Source organism: Haliotis cracherodii, unplaced genomic scaffold (genome assembly GCF_022045235.1).
Source record: "Haliotis cracherodii isolate W230 unplaced genomic scaffold, xgHalCrac1.p SCAF_1, whole genome shotgun sequence".
Classification (NCBI taxonomy): domain Eukaryota; kingdom Metazoa; phylum Mollusca; class Gastropoda; order Lepetellida; family Haliotidae; genus Haliotis; species Haliotis cracherodii.
In genome coordinates, this window is record NW_027266264.1 from 31,301,977 (window position 1) to 31,318,214 (window position 16,238).

At 41.9% G+C, this 16,238-nt stretch overlaps 2 protein-coding genes across 3 annotated transcripts in view; both read right to left on the reverse strand.

Moving 5' to 3' along the window:
- The window catches only part of LOC139475835 (transcription factor HIVEP3-like), a 43,054-nt gene extending 30,462 nt beyond the window's left edge, over positions 1-12,592 (reverse strand). For both annotated transcript variants that reach the window (XM_071259047.1, XM_071259039.1), the window contains exon 1: positions 12,369-12,592. In XM_071259047.1, the coding sequence (XP_071115148.1) occupies positions 12,369-12,414 (46 nt within the window). In that variant the 5' untranslated portion in view covers positions 12,415-12,592. The remainder of the gene's footprint in view (positions 1-12,368) is intronic.
- Positions 12,593-13,277: 685 nt separating this feature from the next.
- On the reverse strand, positions 13,278-15,057 carry LOC139455279 (uncharacterized PE-PGRS family protein PE_PGRS54-like). The gene is made up of 2 exons (XM_071236834.1): positions 14,623-15,057; positions 13,278-14,528 (listed from the first exon to the last, which is right to left on the reverse strand). Exons 1-2 carry the CDS (start codon positions 15,055-15,057, stop codon positions 13,278-13,280), a joined length of 1,686 nt encoding a protein of 561 aa, XP_071092935.1.
- Between the last annotated feature and the right edge of the window lie 1,181 nt (positions 15,058-16,238).

The window sequence follows — 16,238 nt, forward strand, 5'->3', positions numbered from 1 at the left end:
TAGTCTCCTTTTACGACTAGCATAGTCGCCTTTTACGGCAAGCATGGGTTGCTGAAGACCTATTCTACCCGGATCTTCACGGGTCATTGTGTACACAATTATACACATAATAAAAATCATGAATTGAAATCACCAAATATGTCCCAAGCATTACAAAATGATAAAGTGATATGTATCGTGGCAAAAATTAACCTCAATTTACCGAGATACTGGTACTACAACACACGCTTAATCACCATTGATCATCAGTGGCCTGTAAATAAGACCATACACACCAGTGACAAGGGCTGGGACAATACAACAGCTGTGCGATCCAATACGTATCACGATACAATACGTATCACGATACTTGCATGTGCTCTTTTTTGTGGTGAGAAAGCCATGTTTTTCATAGACAGGATGGCCAAATAAATACCTGGCACACTATCGATTTACACTTGGCAGTGTCAAGTATGGTGCACAGATGAAAATATTTATATTTTCACTACTCACTTTCACTAGTTATTAGTGTTTAGTGTGACATTTATTAAAGAATACATTTAAGGTTAGAATCAATACTTTTTACTTTGCATGCGACAGTGATCGATACTACGACTGTGATCGTCCAACTACTACCAGTGACTCAATGCAAGAGCATCCAGTCAACGAGTCTGGCCACCAAAACCTCTAAAGTCCCCTTTAATATTCATGGGAACCCATCCTTTCTGCAAGAGGCGACTATGTTGTAGTAAGAGGCGACTAACAGGATCGGGTGGTGAGGCTCCAGACTTGGTTGATGCAAGTCATCACATCCAAATTGCGTGGATCGATGTCAATGACTGGTTTGTCTGGTCCAGACTCGATTATTTAGACATCCATCAACAGCTGGAATATTGCTGAGTGCGGCATTCAACAACAAACAAACAAATAACAACTTGCATGAGATACCAGGGACTTACCATGGTCTATTTATTTGGTATTCGTGAGTCCTGAAGACTGTGGGTTATTAATTTTGAGGTCCCGGGCATTAAAACGGGGGTTCAAGGTGACCATTACACCAACAGGAAAAACAAATTGCAAAGTATGTGTTTGCTTATAATAGATGGTTTGATTCAAAACATAGGAACAGAATGAAGGCTATCTGACATGGACTGTCCGAACAAGTGCATTTCTTATCAGAAAAGAAATATATGTTGAAATATTATGTACATGCTTCAATTATTTCAACATCCATACTTTTTTTTGCATCCATTGGGATGCACAGTTGATATGATTTGTGTCAATTCTCAAAATGTATACGTATAAAATGCAATATTTTGTGTCTGGTAAAACCCTTGGATACTGGAACAGATTTAAAAAACTTCACTCACAATTAGTCCCATTTATACAGCATGGGTACAAACGCTTGCATTAGCAGGATTACCAGAAAACAATTCAGTACAAACAGTAAATTGAATTCGTTGGAGCAAATTTGGAATTACATACAATACTAATACAAACAGAAGTATTTGCAAAATCTATCTAGTTGTGTAACAATAGAGGCTTTCCAGGTATACATTTTAACTTGACAACAATTAAAGATGCGTCAGAGTTACTGTCACTTGACATGGTTAATGATGCATCCAAATCCATTCATTAATTATTAACATAGCCCTGCCTACATCAAGTATGCCTCTTTGCACTGCACTGTAAACATGGAGGCAGTTGTATTATTGACGAAATAATATCCGTAAACACAATAAAAGCAGCAGAGTGTCACCATGTACAAGGGACTACACGATACACACTGTTACACTGAGCACTCGATCTTACCATGATCAATTTCCCTTATAACTGATATCAACGACATCTCATGACATCATTGTGTATATTTTTACTCTATGAGTCATTCCTGGAACAGGACACAGTGCTCACACAACCTGTCGAGCTTGGCATATACACCAGCGTCACCTAATCAATGGTGATATGGACAGGGCTATATATACACCATTACCAGACTAAGTCCCCACGGTCAAACCACCTTGTGTCCATTGCAGGCAATCCTGAAGTACCGGACATGTGTCATGTTGACTGCGATGTACACTTGTACACTTGATATGCCAGCAGGACTGACAAACAGAAGCAGTCTCTCATTCATGATGTTGGTCTCACCAATTATTAATTCCAGTATTGATTGTTAGATTGGAAGTATTCATGCTGATTCGTGTTTAACTAGAAGTGATATCATTACACACTCTTCATAAACAAAAGAAGTCTCCTGTCAGCTGGCCTTTCCTTTACCATGCTACAATGCTGACAGGAAGAAAAAGTTGTGAGGTCACAGCTTGAGATCTACATTTCATAATTAGGTCATTAATAACATAAATGTGTACATATAACATCCCTAGTGTCTACATGCTAAATTCCATCAAAAGTTCTCTTCAAATTGCAAGATTTTCACTGTGACCTTGACACTTACAGGATTTCTCAAAAGGTCATAGGTCTATGTGCTGGCTCAGGAGGGTATAAGCAAACTTCACTTATCTATCCGAAATGCCTTCAGGCCATAACAAATTAATATTTAGACTTTCATTCCCACCCACCTCACTACCAAACATCCTGCCTCACACAGTTGTAATGTCTAACATGAAGAAAAGACCTGTATGTCTGACTCTACAACACAAAAAGTTTGTTGATCAAACTCAACCAAGCATCCATTTTTCACTGGAATCACATCCATGACTGTTTTAAATATGTACACATATCCGTTGGGAAAACAAAAATTAAAATATATGAAATAAACTACCTGCCACCTCGCAACCTTGAAAAACGTGCACGATAAACTAAAAATAAATTTATTGCGGAATTAAAGAAAATTAAGAAAATTGGAAAAGGGGGTCGTTGTTTAAAACCAACATTAGTTAAATTCGTTTTCAGAGATCAAGCGGAACTGAACAAACTCAATACAAGCTACTAGGTAACTATACACCTCTTTCGCTGTTTTCTGTAATAAATGCGTAGCATATACAAAAAAATGGATTGTAATGAAAATTTTCAGTCTGATAAGGGGGTGTTTGTAAAAATTACTTATAGATTAGTCTATGAGTTGATAAGTGGACACTTAATGGAGATGGGTGCCTAATATGGTGAATACGGTACGTTATGGGGATCAATGCTCCAAGAGCCAAGTGAAGTTGAGACATTCAAGGAACTTTTCCCGACTGCTCAGCCCTAAGCATGCTAAGTCTGAAGCAACTGTCAGTACAAATTTCCAAATTGCCATGTTATGTTAATTCATGTTTTGGCTTTACAGGCGTGACTTGCATTTGACTGAAATTATGTTTTTTCCCCATTTTGTTTGACAAGGGCACTTAGTTTGGAATTGTAGATAAATCCTTGCTTGGTCTTTTTGATGTTAGGAAACCATTACCGGGTAACTCAAATTTAAAAATTTAAAAAGGCAGACATACAGAATAGCTCTTCAGCAACCCATGCTTGCCATAAAAAGCGACTATACTTGTCGTAAGAGCCGACTAACAGGGTCGGGTGGTCAGAATCGCTGACTTGGTTGATGCATGTCATCGTATCCCAATTGCGTGGATCAATGCTCATGATGTCAATCAGTGGACTGTCTGGTCCAGACTCGATTATTTACAAACTGCCGTCATATAGCTGGAATATTGCTGAGTGCCCGTTAAACAACAAACAAACAAACCACAACAAAGTTGTTTGAGAGACCCAATTCAAACTTCTGGGACAGCCAGTCAGCCCGATGCTTGTCCCTCTTTAAGGTGCTAGGGCATGAAGGTACAGTCAGGCAGTCAGCACACTACCAACCGAATCATCAAACAGGTCCATTACACAGTTCTTATGAGTCATGACCAACTATATTAAAAAATACAACAAACACACCACGGGATATTGGGGGGGCGTACTCTGCCTGGAAACAACCCGACATGGGTTAACATGAGTTGAAGTATTAGGCTATGAGTCACGATGACTTCATACTGGTATGACAAGTTGACTCGCTTGTAGATTATGATAAAACCATAATAAAATATGTTTTTTCTATTTGATTATTAAATGGAGTATCAAACATGTAGTCACATCAAAGATTATAACATAGTTTAAGATATTTAATTGTTACATGTGGAGCAACATCGTATGACATATGGTCCTTTTAATGACCTACTGTAACCATGGAAACCAAATTACCTACAACATTTAAATTGTACTGATCATTAGACAGATGCAGATCAATACACTCTTGGCGCAGGTATTGCATTTTCAATTAGGTCTTGAGACTAATTTAGAATTTGACTTATATATTTGTGTGCCATTTATGATTCATGCTATGCTTAAAGGGGGACTTTGATCCATGTCTCTCAAACACAACTTGGTTTGTCTGCTGGTTCCACTTTATCATATCTACCAACCAATAGTTGGAGAAACTAAACAGAGAAGTCTCAGTTTCACACCTGAGTTGAGGTAAAAAGGGGTTTATTGCACTTATATAGCGATGTGTGCATATATGTGATCCACTTCAATGTAAATGTAGTTGTTTGTCTCTATCATGTAAGACTTTATTCTGTTTATAAGGTTTGTTGAAATAAAAAAAAATCAACTCAAATTTCTTTTTTGCACCAGTTTCAATTGTTTAGCTTTTGTGCAATGCAACTCCTGTGTGTCAGATCTGTTGCTAAAGAGACACTGATATTGCTGAGGAGACACTGATATTGCTGAGATACTGATAATGCTGAGGAGACACTGATATTGCTGAGGAGACACTGATATTGCTGAGAACACACTGATAATGCTGAGGAGACACTGATATTGCTGAGGAGACACTGATATTGCTGAGGAGATACTGATAATGCTGAGGAGACAATGATATTGCTGAGGAGACACTGATATTGCTGAGGAGACACTGATATTGCTGAGGAGACACTGATATTGCTGAGGAGACACTGATATTGCTGAGATACTGATATTGCTGTGTGATACTGATATTGCTGAGGAGACACTGATATTGCTGAGGAGAAACTGATATTGCTGTGTGATACTTATATTGCTGAGGAGACACTGATATTGCTGAGGAGAAACTGATATTGCTGAGGAGACACTGATACTGCTGAGGAGAAACTGATATTACTGAGATACTGATATTGCTGTGTGATACTGATGTTGCTGAGGAGACACTGATATTGTTGAGGAGATACTGATATTGCTTTAAGATACTGATATTGCTGTGTGATACTGATATTGCTGAGGAGAAACTGATACTGCTGAGGAGACACTGATATTGCTGAGGAGAAACTGATATTGCTGAGATACTGATACTGCTGTGCGATAATGATGTTGCTGAGGAGACACTGATATTGCTGAGATACTGATATTGCTTTGAGATACTGATATTGCTGTGTAATACTGATATTGCTGAGGACAAACTGATATTGCTGAGGAGACACTGATGTTGCTGAGGAGATACTGATATTGCTGAGGAGAAACTGATATTGCTGTGATACTGATATTGCTGTGTGATACTGATGTTGCTGTGTGATACTGATATTGCTGAGGAGACACTGATGCTGTGTGACACTGATATTGCTGTGTGACACTGATATTGCTGTGTGATACTGATATTGCTGAGGAGACACTGATGTTGCTGAGGAGATACTGATGTTGCTGTGAGATACTGATATTGCTATGTGATACTGGTATTGCTGTGTGATACTGATATTGCTGAGGAGGCACTGATATTGCTGAGGAGACACTGATATTGCTGATATACTGGTATTGCTGTGAGACACTGATATTGCTATGTGATACTGGTATTGCTGTGTGATACTGATATTGCTGAGGAGACACTGATATTGCTGATATAATGGTATTGCTGTGTGAACACTGATATTGCTGAGGAGACACTGATATTGCTGTATGATACTGATATTGCTGAGGAGACACTGATATTGCTGAGATGGCTAAAATGTTTGCCAACACACTTGACAGCTGAATCTTCATGTCTGTTAAACTTTCAGCTGTTTCCTGAGAGGCCTCTGATCGGTAGAAAAACAAGAGTTTGAGGACCTTTATCAGACATGGACTCTGGCTTTTTAAATTCTTTCAATGTGTTGGTCAAGACAATAGGACCTGTACCACATCCCATTGAAACAATAAACAACTTGAAGTCAACTGTATTAATACCACAGCTTCCATAACGCCACTTAAAGATATTACCAAATTAATCAAAATAGAGGAGTGAACTGCAAATATCAGATCAGAAGTAACTTAATTTCAGAGAAGCACAGTTTAATGTGCTCAATAGTCTGGTATCCATTGTCTGTCTAGACTTTGTCATATATCTGCCATCTCAGGGATTTATCTAGGGTTCCAAACTCAGTGCCCTTGGCAAGAAAATTGGGTACAAACCATGTTTTTTGTAAATGGGATTTTTGTTAACTAACTTTTAACTAAATTCATTAAATTCAGTGCAGTTGTGTAAAACTAAGCATTCAAATCTCTTTGATCCTCTTTATTGGTCCTATTATCGGTGCATTACAAGTCATTTTAACAAAACCAGAACATTTATACAACCCCTATAACATTAAAAGGAAAGAAAATAATTCCAGTTGGGAAATTTGTAGACACTGGCAGCCAACTTGGGGCAGAATAGTGTGGTTTGTGCAGATCTAGATACATAACTGCATGTGTCAAAACTGTGACAAAGATCAACAATCATAAATTATACTGTACTGTACCTGTATGGCAACATTCTGCCAGACTACCAGATTCAATCAATTAGTTTTATTAAATTGTCACTTACTAGATAAATATAAATAAATAAATAGATAAAATCATCCCTATTTGGACAATCTGGAGAGAGGTGAAGAAACAAGAATTTGGTATTAAATAACCTCTAGCCAGCTTTATTGACAATATACCTTAGATCTCTATCTTGCCTATATATATTTTGACAGTCTACAGAAATTATTTCAGGACGCTATCAATTTCTCTCCCAAACGTTGTTCTATAGGTTCTGTGTTAGCAATGATGTCTGACATTCCCGCCATTCACTGCCTGCAACTGTTTTCATATTTGTCAAATAACACTGAAACACATTGATTTGAAACATCTTCCTCGTGCAAATCATTTCATGGGGAAACACCCATGTGACACCGCTACCACGGCAACAATGACGTCACAACTTGAGTTTCCCAGCGCTCGAATGGAGTCAGGTCTCATTTACAACAGACATTGCACTCAGTTGCGACTGAACGATCCAGTATAATCATTGAGTGGGCCCCTGAGTGTGGTAATTAACAATTCCCATATAAAACAAGGTGACATCTGGTAATTTAGTAGGTAAATATTTTAAATTATTCATTGCTAATGTAACCGCACCTTTACCTGTGTCCTTTCGGACCTCTTAACCGGCAGTCCCCGTGATCGCCGCGAAAACATCATGAATAACAACTCGTTTTTATGATTCATGAAATTTGGCAATAAATTGGCATCGATTCAGCGTAATTTTGCAATGGTCTAATCAAATATGTGTTTTGAGAACAGTAACGTTTGTGCAAATTCATCAGAACTCGTTTTCTACTGCGGAATCGATCGAAATCCCGCAAATTTAGGTCACGTTAATCTACTAGAAGACTTGGGTCCTTGCCAGGTGGGAGTTTGCCGGACCAGTTCATTTCTAATGCAGGGGGTACAAGTGTTGTTGCAAACTATTTCGCAATCGTGAATCGCTATACTGGCTTCGTGCAAGAGAGTCAGTAAAATGTAATTATGTTATTAATTATCATATTGATGTACATACAAATTCTATTATAAGAAGCGTTTCATTTGCGAAGAATACACATTTAAAAACGCGAAAGATATGTAGGTGTTACCGTATCCGCAAACAGCTGGAAATAATATATTTTGCGTCTATAGTTCACAGATTTTATTTCGTTAGAACAACTTAATCAAGATTTTCACCAACACATTATTATGTGTGTGTGACAGGAATAAAAGCAAAGTCAACAGAATATATCGAATGACCCTCTGCAAATCCACACAGATCATCATGTTACCCGTGAACACCCAGGTTAGAATTGGTCTTCAGCAACCCATGCTTGTCGTTAGAGGTGACATATGTGAGTGAGTACGGTTTTACGCCGCTTTTAGCAATATTCCAGCAATATCACGGCGGGGGACACCAGAAATGGACTTAACACATTGAAGCAATGTCGGAAATCAAACCCGAGCGAATGCTTTAACCACTAGGCTACCCGACCGCCCCAAGAGGCGACTAACGGGATCGGGGTGGTCAGGCTCGCTGACTTGGTTACTGCATGTCATTGTATCCAAATTAAGTAAATCGATGCTCATGGTGTCAATCACTGGTCCAGACTCGATTATTTACAGACCGCCGTCATATTTAGCTGGAATATTGCTGAGAGCAGCGTTAAACAACAAACAAACCAAAAAAGATCTACATGTATAGCAAATGATGTTTTCAAGCTGAAGAATATCGCACCAAATAACGCCAGCACAAATTGCTTCCATTGACGTCCAGATTTTCATTCACCGTAACTGTATATGACTTGATGACGTAGGCTCTTCGATCTATTCGTGCTAATTAATATTGTATCAAGTCTGTATAAAACTGTGTCAGGGTCAGACAAACCAGTGACTGAGTGCACCACAATCGTCCCACAGTGGGCACGCTATCGTGCGCGACTCATATAGCTGGTTCATTAGTTTGTTGTTTACACAGTTTTATACAGACTTGATACAATATTAATTAGCACGAATAGAAGAGCGAATAGATGCATATACGAGCCTACGGATAATAACCTATGTTGTGTAGTCCGATATATTCAACAATGCTGTTGTTTTGATAATATGACAGTCAAATTACATTTTTGACAAGTATTCTTCATTTAAATAGTTTTTTTTATGTTCACTACTTAGATTTAACTACAGTAAACTACGGTTATAACGAACTCAAAGGGACCACTAAGTTTTGTTCGATATAGCCGTAGTTCGTTATAAGCATTTATACAGCAAATGGCCGGGACTAATGCTTTTTGGTTTGTTTGTTGTTTAACGCTGCACTCAGCAATATTCCAGCTATATGACGGCGGTCTGTAAATAATCGAGTCTGGACCAGACAATCCAGTGATTGACACCATGAGCATCAATCCAAGCAACTGGGAAACGATGACATGCATAAACCAAGCCAGCGAACCTGACCACCCGGTCCTGTTTGTCGCCTCTTACTGACCCGGATCTTCATGATATAGAATCAGCTGTCATCGTAACCACCGATCCCTATTAGGCGACTTTCCCGACACGTGTATGGTAGTGGAGATCTATTCTGCCCTACAATTACCATGGAAACAGAGAATTATTTATGTCAGATCTGAAATACTTTGTTCTTTTGCATCTACTCTAATCACAAGAATTCGTAGCTGAACACATACAAACAAAATTGTTATTGACCCATGTCAAATTTGTTTCCTAACGTAATATCTTTTATTACCCATATGGTTAAATGTAAATTGAGGTCATAAAATCGTATGTGCATTAGTGCAAATACCTCTTCACGCTCACCAGTGCAGTGTTTACGCCATTCTGACTGCATTGTTGACGTCATTCGAATCTTATTGTGGCGTAAGGTCGGAATGACGACACACTGAAAACGCCGTCATGGCTGAAGATTGACGTTATTCGATAAATGTGTTATTTTAAGACAGTGATCGTGAGCAGTACATTTTTTTCTAAATGGGAGCTCAAAAGGTTTAGGGAATAATAGGCTGAAAAGAAAACATTACACTCGCATGTATGTCATACTGTTCTAACGAAACCCGTGTAAGAATCAATGCATTACCATCGCTCTCGCTTGAGAAATACAAGAATTCTAACGCTCGTTTCGCAGAATCAGTGTGACACAAATGCTCGTATAATAACCTGCATGTCACTATTAATAAGAAAGCAACTTTCACCATGAAAGATTGAGTATAGTTTTACGCCGTTCCAGCAATATTCTATCAACATCACGGAGATACCAGAAATGGGCTTCGCACAATTTACCCATATTGAGTATCGATCGAATCCTACCTTTCGTCGCGACGAGCGAACACTTTAGCATGTAAGGCATGTAGGATGGCACAGTTCTCACATTCCCCGTTCAATATAATGCAAACCATAAAGTACACGCAGTTTACAGTCTCAGTCAATCTAAAGGCCTCCATGACCAATGTAACTATATCCGGCTTATTACAATATATTAGCATGAAAACCATGAACATCAGTTCTAAACTTCAGAAACACAAATACTTCACACATTCCTGGCAAATTATCGCCACCATTCATATTAAGCTTTAAGTAAAGACAATGAAATAGGACATTTAATCTTTCCTATTAGCCAGCTAGGTCACCTAATTCAATATAACTAGTCCCATGGTGTTCTTGTAACAGTATTATGAATCAGCAACATGCAGAGAATGTTCGTAACAACGAGTGCTTGCGAAAGGGTTTGTGCCGTTTCTAGCAATATCAGGGAAGGTACACCAGATTGGTTGGTTGGTTGTTTTACGCCGCACTCAGCAATATTCAAGCTATAGGACGGCGGTCTGTTGATAATCGAGTCTGGACCAGACAATCCAGTGATTGATATCATGAGCATCGATCCACGGAATTGGGCTCGATGACCTGCATCAACCAAGTCATCGAGTCTGACCACCCGATCCCGTTAGTCACCTCTCACGACAAGCATAGTCGCCTTTCACGGCAAGCATGGGTTGCTGCATGAAGACCTATTCTACCCCGGATCTTCACGGGTCAGGCACACCAGAAATGGGATTTACAACATGTATCCAGGAAACGAACCCCGGCCGCGGCGTGACGAGAGAACGCTTCAATCACTGGGCAGCTGCACCTTCTCATTATGCTTGGGATTAAGGCTGTTGGGGAATTTGTAGACTAACATTTAGTCTCTGAAATCTTATATTACACAATATCCTTCTTGACGCGAAAACAAAAAAAAAACCTATGCTGATTTCAGAGTGTGGAATAGAGCTAGCTTGAGCTGGCTAGACTTGCTTTTGTATGCATTTCTAGGTTATTATTTTTTCATAAAATAAATATATTCCACGGTCATGGTGCAGGACTAGGGTATTTGGTGTACTCGTACAAAACAATATGCTATCTGACAGACGATGCGGAATAACAAAGAATGCCCCTGCAGGCTTCAAAAGGCATCATGTTCGACCACTCTCAACGTAGACTCAGCCTTAAGTTGGAATAGGCCTTGAAAAGGTCATACAACAAACACATTACAATATTATTTCTCTAACAATCATGATCATGCATTATGACATCATTTAATAGCAAACATTTAGTCAGTTATAAGGGAAGAAAGTCCAAATGCATGAGTTCGAAAGCACACAAGGGTCTTGCCCGTCAAACCACTTTAAAATATGTCTAGTTTCGTTGTTACGAGTCAAGGGTTACTATGACACTGTTCAGTGACTCTTGTATTCATACAAATTATTATATTCATACCTGCTTGTCCCAAAGCGTGTGCAGAGGGTTTTATGTCGCTTTTCATGACTTAGATCTAGTATTAATAATTTTTCAAGTAAGTTAAAACATACAAAAAAAACTTTCTTATCGTATTGTTTTGCATTAGGTAATTCATTCTCCCATGCAATCACTTTTCTGGTCTCCAAAGGATCGGATTAGGCTTTCTGTTTTAATGGAAACTGCTAATTAACGTTAAGTCAAGATTATTTTTCACATTTTTGATGATTTATTTTCAGGTTTGATATCACCCTCTTACAATAAGCTGCTTTTACGAAACGCAAACCCATTACGAACTGTTCACAAGTCTATAAATATGTTGTTTTCGTGCTGAGGCCTCACCGGAACACCCCACGACAACCTGTGCAGGAATGCTTGTCTCGGCTATTTATAGATCCACGAGCCACATGAAACCCGCCCACCCTCGATGTTGCTATGTAGACTCGTCCATCTCGTACGCCATTACCACCTCGCAACAGCAATGTTTTCGCTGAATATGTGTTATAAGTTAAAGCTTGTTGACAATGAACACATGTTTACATTCTAACAGATACGAAAATTACACACACGTTGAGATTCAAAGTTGTTAGTAAAGTCAATTTACTGAATTAACCAACGGATGTTGCGGGCGAATGCATAACTAATAAGGGTAACCCCTGTCGAATATTGGAGGTGTTTCCCCAAAACGAGGTGAAAATGATAACCCTCCCACTCCTCGTGTGTAATATCAGACAACATGTATTTCAAAAGCAAGGATATGTAGACACATGCATGACAGCAACATCATTTGCCAAGCTCGGTTTCAAAAATTATCATAAAACATTAGGCCTACTTACGTTTGAGAGGTGAGGCGGCCAGAGTTGTTGATTTTCTACGTGGCATCCCCGAGATTTTCCACTCAGCTCAGGGCTAAATCCGCCTTGGCCGAGCTTGTCTGTCAGGTAGTTACCATGGTAATAATGTCAAAATGTCGTACGTTACCACATCATGTCCTTAACACAAGGATTTCGTGAAATATACAACATTTCAGGCTGGGGAATCTCTCGATATGTGGGGAATTTCTCCCGACAAAGACGAAGTGTGACGTCACGGCGAAATGAAAACGAGGCTGGTGGATATCCCAGCAGAACCTTGGCATTTTGTGGTCATCGCGACCTTTCTGTTGCTGATGTCACGCCTGACTGGCTACTGATGTTGTGTTTACATTTACTTGTTTTGCGTGGTTGGCCAACATGTCACTTTATGAACTCGCCGTCGGAATAATGTTACATGTAAAACAATTATCTATTATGTCCTACTGCGCAAAACAGATGAATATCACCGTCATAATCATAAATATAATGATTATGAAACGTAATCTAAAATGTAGTTGAAGAATAAATTAATTTTATTACTTTGCGTGTTTCGATTACTGAACACTTTCACGAATAGTTAATTGAACGAGTTACACTAAACATTATCTTCTATTATTTTTGAACGTATGAAATTATGAATATATGTTGTAGATCTTTGATATATGTAAATATTGCATAGCATTGTGATTTCAACTAGGTGTCATTAATAAAGGATGTAACACACAATAATTGTGTGACAGGTTATATTTGAAGACATTAGGTGGTATATGTCAAACGTTATTCTGCATGGTAGGCTAACCAAAAGCTGATAACAATTAGTTTTATCTGATTTCTACATGTCTTGGCAAGATACACACTACAGGTTCCGTAAAAAGACTGGATATCGACATGCTAGCTCTCTGCATGTCTTGTTTCACCAAAGTGGTACACCTCTGTGACCTGCATCACTATATCTATTTCGAGCTCTGTGCCTCTCTGTCCCTGAACCACCTGAAGATATGTGCCTCTCTTTCCCTGAACCAGCCCTGTGCCCTTCTTTCCCTGAACCAGCCCTGTGCCTCCCTTTCCATGAACTAGCCCTGTGCCCCTCTTTCCATGAACCAGCCCTGTGCCTCTCTTTCCCTGAACCAGCCCTGTGCATCTCTTTCCCTGAACCAGCCCTGTGCATCTCTTTCCATGAACCAGCCCTGTGCCTCTCTTTCCATGAACCAGCCCTGTGCCTCTCTTTCCCTGAACCAGCCCCGTGCCTCTGTTTCCATGAACCAGCCCTGTGCCTCTCTTTCCATGAACCAGCCCTGTGCCTCTCTTTCCCTGAACCAGCCCCGTGCCTCTGTTTCCATGAACCAGCTTTGTGCCCCTCTTTCCCTGAACCAGCTCTGTGCCTCTCTTTCGCTGAATCATCCCCGTGCCTCTCTTTCCATGAACCAGCCCTGTGCCTCCCTTGCCCTGAACCAGCTCTGTGCCTCCCTTTCCATGAACCAGCCCTGTGCATCTCTTTCCAGGAACTAGCCCTGTGCCCCTCTTTCCATGAACCAGCCCTGTGCCTCTCTTTCCCTGAACCAGCCCTGTGCCTCTCTTTCCCTGAACCAGCCCTGTGCCTTTCTTTCGCTGAACCAGCCCTGTGCCCCTCTTTCGCTGAATCATCCCCGTGCCTCTCTTTCCCTGAACCAGCTCTTTGCCTCCCTTTCCCTGAACCAGCTCTGTGCCTCTCTTTCCATGAACCAGCCCTGTGCATCTCTTTCCATGAACTAGCCCTGTGCCTCTCTTTCCATGAACCAGCTCTGTGCCTCTCTTTCCATGAACCAGCCCTGTGCCTCTCTTTCCATGAACCAGCTCTGTGCCCCTCTTTCCATGCACCAGCCCTGTGCCTCTCTTTCCCTGAACCAGCTCTGTGCCCCTCTTTCCATGAACCAGCCCTGTGCCTCTCTTTCCATGAACTAGCCCTGTGCCTCTCTTTCCATGCACCAGCCCTGTGCATCTCTTTCCATGAACTAGCCCTGTGCCTCTCTTTCCATGAACCAGCCCTGTGCCTCTCTTTCCCTGAACCAGCTCTGTGCCTCTCTTTCCCTGAACCAGCCCTGTGCCTCTCTTTCCATGAACCAGCCCTGTGCCTCTCTTTCCCTGAACCAGCCCTGTGCCTCTCTTTCCATCAAACCAGCCCTATGCATCTCTTTCCCTGAACCAGCCCTGTGCCTCTCTTTCCATGAACTAGCCCTGTGCCTCTCTTTCCATGAACCAGCCCTGTGCCTCTCTTTCCATGAACCAGCCCTGTGCCCCTCTTTCCCTGAACCAGCCCTGTGCCTCTCTTTCCATGAACCAGCCCTGTGCCTCTCTTTCCATGAACCAGCCCTGTGCCCCTCTTTCCATGAACCAGCCCTGTGCCTCTCTTTCCCTGAACCAGCCCCGTGCCTCTCTTTCCATGAACCAGCTTTGTGCCCCTCTTTCCCTGAACCAGCTCTGTGCCTCTCTTTCGCTGAATCATCCCCGTGCCTCTCTTTCCCTGAACCAGCTCTGTGCCTCCCTTGCCCTGAACCAGCTCTGTGCCTCCCTTTCCATGAACCAGCCCTGTGCCTCTCTTTCCCTGAACCAGCCCCGTGCCTCTGTTTCCATGAACCAGCTTTGTGCCCCTCTTTCCCTGAACCAGCTCTGTGCCTCTCTTTCGCTGAATCATCCCCGTGCCTCTCTTTCCATGAACCAGCCCTGTGCCCCTCTTTCCCTGAACCAGCCCTGTGCCCCTCTTTCCATGAACCAGCCCTGTGCCTCTCTTTCCATGAACCAGCCCTGTGCCTCTCTTTCCATGAACCAGCCCTGTGCCTCTCTTTCCAGGAACCAGCTCTGTGCCTCTCTTTCCATGAACCAGCCCTGTGCATCTCTTTCCCTGAACCAGCCCTGTGCCTCTCTTTCCATGAACCAGCCCTGTGTTTCTCTTTCCCTGAACCAGCTCTGTGCCCCTCTTTCCATGAACCAGCTCTGTGCCTCTCTTTCCCCGAACCAGCTCTGTGCCTCTCTTTCCCTGAACCAGTCCTGTGCCTCTCTTTCCATGAACCAGCCATGTGCATCTCTTTCCCTGAACGAGCCCTGTGCCTCTCTTTCCATGAACCAGCCCTGTGCCTCTCTTTCCATGAACCAGCCCTGTGCCTTTCTTTCCATGAACCAGCTCTGTGCCCCTCTTTCCATGAACCAGCCCTGTGCCTCTCTTTCCATGAACCAGCCCTGTGCCTCTCTTTCCATGAACCAGCCCTGTGTCCCTCTTTCCATGAACCAGCCCTGTGCCTCTCTTTCCCTGAACCAGCCCTGTGCCTCTCTTTCCATGAACCAGCCCTGTGCCTCTCTTTCCATGAACCAGCCCTGTGCCTCTCTTTCCATGCACCAGCCCTGTGCATCTCTTTCCATGAACTAGCCCTGTGCCTCTCTTTCCATGAACCAGCCCTGTGCCCCTCTTTCCATGAACCAGCTCTGTGCCCCTCTTTCCCTGAACCAGCCCTGTGCCTCTCTTTCCATGCACCAGCCCTGTGCATCTCTTTCCATGAACCAGCCCTGTGCCCCTCTTTCCATGAACCAGCCCTGTGCCCCTCTTTCCATGAACCAGCCCTGTGCCCCTCTTTCCATGAACCAGCCCTGTGCCCCTCTTTCCCTGAACCAGCCCTGTGCCTCTCTTTCCCTGAACCAGCCCTGTGCCTCTCTTTCCATGAACCAGCCCTGTGCCCCTCTTTCCATGAACTAGCCCTGTGCCTCTCTTTCCCTAAACCAGCCCTGTGCCTCCCTTTCCATGAACCAGCTCTGTGCATCTCTTTCGCTGAACCAGCCAGATGCCTCTCTTTCCCTGAACCAGCCCTGTGCCTCTCTTTCCAT